Source organism: Giraffa tippelskirchi, chromosome 7, assembly GCF_054371585.1.
Source record: "Giraffa tippelskirchi isolate mGirTip1 chromosome 7, T2T-mGirTip1v1.2.pri, whole genome shotgun sequence".
NCBI lineage: Eukaryota > Metazoa > Chordata > Mammalia > Artiodactyla > Giraffidae > Giraffa > Giraffa tippelskirchi.
Window position 1 is genome coordinate 26373189 of NC_137281.1, and position 7428 is coordinate 26380616.

The 7428-nt window shown below is 56.4% G+C and overlaps 2 protein-coding genes across 2 annotated transcripts; both read left to right on the plus strand.

Moving 5' to 3' along the window:
- Positions 1-539: 539 nt before the first annotated feature.
- PSMB10 (proteasome 20S subunit beta 10) lies at positions 540-3121 on the plus strand. Its single transcript, XM_081512899.1, has 8 exons — positions 540-701; positions 939-1026; positions 1118-1215; positions 1327-1467; positions 1737-1852; positions 1961-2019; positions 2666-2817; positions 2949-3121. Exons 1-8 carry the CDS (start codon positions 646-648, stop codon positions 3058-3060), a joined length of 822 nt encoding a protein of 273 aa, XP_081369025.1. The 5' UTR covers positions 540-645; the 3' UTR covers positions 3061-3121.
- A 2262-nt stretch (positions 3122-5383) lies between these two features.
- On the plus strand, positions 5384-7302 carry CTRL (chymotrypsin like). Its single transcript, XM_081512902.1, has 7 exons — positions 5384-5435; positions 6073-6176; positions 6267-6343; positions 6463-6546; positions 6676-6827; positions 6894-7039; positions 7117-7302. The coding sequence occupies exons 1-7, from the start codon at positions 5384-5386 to the stop codon at positions 7300-7302; spliced, it is 801 nt and encodes a 266-aa protein (XP_081369028.1).
- The last annotated feature ends 126 nt before the right edge of the window (positions 7303-7428 follow it).

Consider the following 7428-nt stretch of genomic DNA (forward strand, 5'->3'; position numbering starts at 1 on the left):
AAGTGGCTAGATAAAGGGTTCTTTGAGAGGTGAAATAAGGCTTGGCCATGGGCAGAGACTAGCATGCCTATAGGCCACCTGAGGGACAACGATGATGCCCCTCCTGAGAGAGGGAGGATGGCACCTGAAACATAGAAGACAGATCAACATCACCTTGGCTGAGAGGACTGAGCCTCAGTGTTTGGGTTTTGGGAAAAAGGCAAAGGCAGCAAACAAGAGGCAGGAGTTGGGAGAAGGATGAAAGGCAGCCATGACTGATGCTGGGTAATAATAAGAACAGAGACCTGGTCAATGTGATAGCCTTAGGGCACTGAGACTTGAGGTTAGAAGTGGGGTCAGGGTAGGCAGAGCTCGGGGCTCAGGCTGGACAATGGCCAAAGAGGAGGGATTTGTCCCTCTGTTCAGACAGAGGACCCAGGAGCAGCTTGGAGTGCCAGGCAAGGGACATCTACCCCTTTCCTAAGCTGCGAAAGACCAGAGCTGAAGGTGAAAGTGAAAGAGAAGATGCAGAAAGGGACCAGCATGCTCTGAGGAAAGGTGAAAGCGAAAGGGGGAAATTCAATAGTGCAGCCCCGCAGAGGACAAGCCTTCCGCCTTCTTTGTTTCGTGCTGATCTCACTCCTCTCATCCCCTGCCCATCTGGAGATGCAGAAGACAGTGCTAGAGCCCCAAAGGGGCTTCTCCTTCGAGAACTGTGAGAGGTGAGGCCGGGAATGGTTGGCTCCCCAGCTGCCTATGCCCTTCAGCAAGGGCTTCCGGGAGTGAGAACCCCAGGATCTTTAAAATTCCTGAGGGCGAGAGTAGGGGAGGGTACGTGTGTTGAACGACTTGGGTTCCCAGGTTTACCCCAGGAGGTGAGGGAAACCGGGACAGAGGTAGGGGATGTGATGAGGGTCCCAGAAGAATTCAAACCTGGGCCACGCCTCTCTTGTTTCCAGAAACGCGGCCTTGCAACGCGCCCTCCCGGGGCTCCGGGTCCCACACGCACGCAAGACCGGGACCACCATTGCAGGCCTTGTGTTCCGAGTAAGCAGGGAGCTGGGATTGCGCGGCCTAGAGGGGCAGCGGGAAATGGGACGTGGGGACTAGGCTAACGGCTCCTCTCCCCCAACCCCAGGACGGGGTCATCTTGGGCGCGGATACGCGGGCCACTAACGATTCGGTCGTCGCGGACAAGATCTGCGAAAAGATCCACTTCATCGCCCCCAAAATCTAGTGAGCATTCTCCCGCCTAACTCTCCCCCTCCAAGAACCGCTCCCTTGTTCCCATCCCGGGTGCCAGCACATCCCAGCAACGCCCACACGGACCCCTCCCTTTGCCCTCAGCTGCTGTGGGGCTGGAGTAGCCGCGGACGCCGAGATGACCACGCGGATGGCGGCATCCAACATGGAGTTACACGCGCTGTCCACGGGCCGCGAGCCCCGCGTGGCCACCGTCACCCGCATGCTGCGCCAGACGCTCTTCCGGTGCTGAGGCGGGTCTATGCTGACCCTGAGGAGGGGCAGCTGCGGGGAGGGCGGGGCTGAGGACATAGGACCGAAGAAACGGCGGGGCTGCGAGGTCCGAGAGCCCGGAAGAGGCGGGCCTAAGAGGAGCGAAGAGGGCGACAGCGAGGAGCGCTGTCAGTTATGGGGAGCCAGACCAGGGGGCGGGGTTCCGATGCAGGGGTGGTTTCGTGGAGGGGCGGGACCTGGGCTCCAGTGCGTTCCGCTGATCGTACCCACTCGGTGAAAAGGTACCAGGGCTATGTGGGAGCGTCGCTGATCGTGGGCGGCGTGGACTTCACAGGACCGCAGCTCTACAGCGTGCACCCCCATGGCTCCTACAGCCGGCTGCCCTTCACGGCCCTGGGTGAGTGCTTCTGCCCGCTCCCCACGAACCTTGCTATGCGACCCTGACCTCACCGTTTATCCCACGACTGGGCGGCCGCAGTTGATCTCAGATGCCCCTTGCTTGCAGGCTCCGGCCAGGATGCGGCCATAGCAGTGCTGGAGGACCGGTTCCAGCCGAACATGACGGTGAGTGACACCTGCCCCCCCCCGCCCCCCACCCCCACCCCCACCCCCCACATTGCGCGAGCATTGATGGTAAGCGGACCCGCGAGCTAGGGAAACACAGAGGAACCCTGGCCTAGTCGGGGAAGGCTTCTCAGAGGTGGCGACTGAGTGGAGACTGAGGGGCCAGTGGAGTGAGGGTGAGGTGCTATTCTAACAGTGCCAAAGCTTGGACTGCCTCAGAAGTCAAAACTTAGAGTGCCATTTGAAGTTGATGAGAGAAGAACAGCAGGTGGGGTCTGGGGGCTGGATTTTGTTTGGGATGGATGGAAGCAGAAGGCATATGTATGTCACTTTATAGGCGGCTAAGGCCCAGAAAGAAAAGGCAGTGAGTGGGGAATTGGGGGTGGATGAACAGGCCAGTGGAAGCAGAGCCGCAAGTGTGACTCAGAGAAGTTTGTGAAGATGGGGGCAGTGGGAACATGGGGTCACTGTACAGGGGGAAACTGAAACCAGAGTAGAGGAGCTTGGGGTGGAGATGGGGGTATAGGGCGAGAGGGGAGTTTGGGTGTGAGCAAATGAGGCTGGGCTTCAAGATGAACTGTCTCCAGACTACAGCCTAAGGGTGATCTAGAAGGGTCCATCAGGCCTCACTGACACATCATTGCAGCTGGAGGCAGCACAGGAGCTACTGGTGGAAGCCATCACTGCAGGGATCCTGGGTGACCTGGGCTCTGGGGGCAATGTGGATGCATGTGTGATCACCACGGCCGGCGCCAAGATGCTGCAAGCCCTGAGCTCTCCCACAAAGCCTATAGAGAGGTAGGAGCACTGGGGATGGAGGAATCCCAGGGGAGGATGGATGGGGTGGTAGTGAGGGAAGACAGGGCTGTAAATAGAGGATGGGACATTTGATGGGCCCCTTTTGAGGGATCATCCCTGCTTATTCTCAGGTCCAGCCAGTACCGCTTTGCCCCTGGGACCACACCTGTCCTGTCCCAGACAGTGGTGCCGCTGACCCTGGAGCTGGTGGAGGAAACTGTGCAGGCCATGGATGTGGAATGAAGTAGGCTAAGGCTTAGAGCTTGGAACAAGGAGGAATAAACCCAGAAAACACAAACACCTACCTCGACAGATGACTGTGTCGTTCTTGGGTGGAGGGGAACAAGCTGCCAGCAGGGCTCTGTGGCTAAAGTGTCCCTGCAAAGGCCACTCCCTCCCATTCCTGCAGTGTCTGGCCTGAGGGGCACCATTCACTCACCACCTTAGTCATCTACCCCTCTAGAACCCCAACCCTGGCAAGCACTGCAGGCTCAAGGTGGAGAGCCCCCTCTCCATACCATGGAGGCTCCCCCTACCACTCCCATGCCTGGCAGAGCCCTCTGGTCCACTGCAGACTGTTGTACAACCCAAAAGGCCCTATGTACTGCCTCCACCTAGAGCCTTTACCTGCCTCATCAGCGACCAAGGACAAAGCCCACAGCTCCCAGTCAGACCCCTCCCCGCCATTGCCCCACTATGGCTAAAATGCTGACGGAGGAGCTGCTTCCTGATTCTAAGGGCAAATTCTCACCAGCACACTCCTACAATGCATTTATCTCTGAAACCCCTGATGACCAGGCACACCTGAGGTACAAACACGACGCTGAGCTTCCGTTCGCACTTGTTGGGCTATGACTAAGGGAACTGACTATGTTTTCTGACTGCCAGGGGTCACAGGGCTCACCTGGGAAGAGATGACATGACGCATTTATCCAGCAGACTTTTGCTGAGCACCTAGGTGCTAGGTGCCGGTGGGAGCATCCTGCCCTGGGAGAGAACGGCTGAATTCCCCTGGAGCTTTAGAACTGCTAGAATCTGCCCAGTCCCTGGGGAGAGCCTACTCCAGGCTGGACATCCCTAGGTCCCTAATTGTGCTTTTTCCCTCAGTGTTTTATTGTGAAGATTTTTATTACTATAAACATAAAAACTGAAAAAATTGCACACTGGGGGCTTCCCTGGTGGCTCAGTGGTAAAGAATCTGCCTGCCAATGCGGGAGACAGGGGTTTGCTACCTGGTCCAGGAAGATCCTACATACTGAGGAGCATGGGCCACAACTACTGAGCCTGTGCTCTAGAGCTGGGGAACCTCAACTATCGAGCCCACGTGCCGCAACTACTGAAGTCCATGTATCCTACATACAGCCTGTGCTCCACAACAAGAGAAGCCACTGCAATTAGAAGCCTGTGCATTGGAATGAAGAGTAGCCCTTGATCACCACAACCAGAGAAAAGCCTGCATAGCAACGAAGCTCCAGCACAGACAAAAATAAATAAAATTATATATATTAAAATAAAAGCTTCTCCCTGAAAACCATCAGAGTTTGGGTTTAAAAAAAAAAAATCGCACACTGAATACCTATATACCCACCAGACTTTACAATTAGTATTTTGTTATATTTGCTTTATCACCTATCTATCCTTCTCTCCAGTCAACAATTAACTTGTCTTTTTTTCATCTTGTTGTTTTGACTGATGTGTTCTTGAATCAGCCACAGTGCTCACACTCCTAAAAGGGGGCAAACCAACTTACCCATCACAACTTTGCACACAGGGGTGTCTTCTCTCCCTCAGTTCAGGCTCAGCTTGGAGCTCTTCAGTGAATGGGCCGTAGATATCAGGGCTTGTCCATGGGAGCCCCAAGGCTTGGATGCTGTCAGATTTGATGGCTGTCACCCTTCTACCCCCAGCCTCCATCCAGGGTCAGTCAGTCACCAAGAGCTCATACCTTGCCCTCCTGTGCACAAGACCCTTCCTGGATATCATCATGAACAGTGTGGGCTCTGGAACCAGAGAGATGAAGCTTTGGATCCAAACACACCATGTAGCAGGAGTCACCACCTCCCTGAGCAAACCATGACTTCTGTTCCAAGTTGATAAGGAATCACTGAGATGATGTGTTAGGATTTGCCCTGTCCTGGCCACTGGCCCTGGCTCTCCACAGTAGAGCTGGTACAAGTAGATATTCCCTCTACCAGTCAGGAACACCCCTGAGGGCTAAGCAGACTTCTCTGGGTCTGGCACTCCTGATAGCCATGGGAGACTTCCCTGATACCAGCCACCAGGTGGTCACCATTAAGGCTAAGCACAAGTCCTTAGTACCTGGTGCTCAACACTTGGGATGTGAGGTGGGGAGCCAATCAGAAGACAGGATTTGGGGGATGGAGGAGGTGAGAGCCTCACACATGGGCTCTATCTGATAAGGCCTGGGTGGAGGGCTCTGACACAGGAGAACCCTCCTGCTGACACAGCACGGGAAGGAGCTGTTTGGCTTCACTCCTGGGACTTTGGCCCAAGGACATGGAGACCCACAAAGCCCGGCCCAGTTCTCAGCCTCATGTCTGCTGTAATGTTACTGCTCAGACTGGCCCTTAGCCTGGTCCTCCTTGGCTCCTCCTGGGGTGAGTGGGCCTGGCCCAGCCCTAACTGAACAGCCTTAGGGCAACCCAATACCAGCCCAGGCTTTCTGCTCAGGGGCTCAGAGAAGGGGCTGCGGTGGCTACAAGGCAAGCAGGTAGATAGAGTGGGCAACAGAAAAAGGATGTGGCAGGGCTGGGGGAAAGCAAGAGGTGGTGGGCAAGGGCCACTCTCCCAAATGGGACGGGAGCTTGGGCCGGGTCCAGGAGCAGGGGAGGGTTTAGGAAGCTTTGAAGCAAAAGGTGGATGTGTAGTTTAAGAAGAGCCATCTGGCTGTATGTGGGGTCCAGACTGCTGAGGTCTGGAGTGAGTGGAGAGGTTAGGAAGGAAGGGAACTACATACACCTGGGTCAGGGAGAAGACTGGTCTGGGATGGGGGGTGGAGTAGAGCTGATGTGAGTAGGATGGAGAGAGATGTGGGAGAATGGACAGGACTTCGGGGCTGGTTGGATGGGGCAGCTGAGATTGCTGTAGAGGCCCAGAGGTGCTCACGAGAGAAGGAGCAGTGGTAAGAGCCCTCTTGATCTGGACACCTTTGGAGGCATAGCCTGGGGGCATCCAAGAGGAGAGGAGAAGTGGGCTGGGATGCGGGAAGCAGGTCCTTTCCAGTCCAATGACCAGGCTGCGGCGTACCTGTCATCAAACCAGTGCTGCACTTCAACCAGAGGACTATCAATGGAAAGAACGCAGTGCTGGGCTCCTGGCCCTGGAAGGTGTCCCTGCAGGTACAGGACCCTGGTGGTGGGGCAGGATCTCAGGTGTTTCATGCCTGGATATAGCCTGGGTCCACCTCCACTGCTAACCCCTGACTCCAGGACAGTAAAGGCTTCTGCTTCTGTGGTGGGTCCCTCATCGGCCAGTCCTGGGCAGTCACGGCTACCCACTGCAATGCTGTGAGAGTGCTTCCCCTCTCCCTGCCCCACTCCTGCCCCACCTCCCCACCGCCTTGCTCTGGAGGCCCCTCTCTCGTCACTCTGCCCTCCCTCTGGCTGCCCAACCCCACTCTCACTGCAGCCCTGGCTGCCACTTTGTCATCCTGGGTAAGTATGACCGAGCATCGGGTGCTGAGCCTTTGCAGGTCTATCTCATGGTGAGTGCCTGGGTTGCAGACGGGAAAGGAAGGGTGGGCAGTGTAGGTATGTAGGCTGTGGGGGTGAGGAACTCATAGGATGCCCTGGCCTAGCCCCCTGGCACCCATCACCCTGGGGGCCTGTGCCCACGCCCATCCTACACAGCCCCTTCCTGGAATCCCACCACCATGAACAATGATCTCATGTTACTGATGCTCACCTCCCCGGCCCAGTACACAATGTGCATCTCACCAGTTTGCCTGGCTTCCTCAAATGAGGCACTGCCTGAAGGCCTCACATGGCTGGGTGCCTCAGTGGTATGGGTAGGAACTTGGGTCAAAAATCTGGGGGGAAGGGAAGGATAGGGGTAAGCCATCTGGGGTGTAACCACCCCCACCAGGCCCACAGGCAGTGTGACTCGGGCACACCTGCAGCGGCTGGTTCTGCCACTGGTCACCATGAGACGATGCCAGCAGTCCTGGGGCTCATCCATCACCAGCTCCATGATCTGTGCAGGAGCCTCCTTGTGCCAGGCGAGTGCTGGCCCCCTGTCCTGTCCTCTGCACTTTCCTGTGGTAACCCCACCCCCATGCAGACTTCTCCCCTCTCCTTCTGCCAGGGTGATTCTGGAGGCCTGCTTGTCTGCCAGAAGGGGAACACATGGGTGCTCACTGATACTGTCTCCTGGGGCACCAGTGACTGCAGTGTGCCCACGCCTGCCACGTACACTCAGGTCAGGAGGTTCAGTACCTGGGTCAATCAGGTCACAGCCTACAACTGAGCCCACCACAGGCTCTGCTGGGGTCCAATAAATACCCCCAGTCCTGCTGTCTATTCTGTCTTCCTGGTTCAGGGAAAAGGAGAGGCTTTTGGGGGTCCCACTCCCCAAGTGAACTCTGTACTCTGG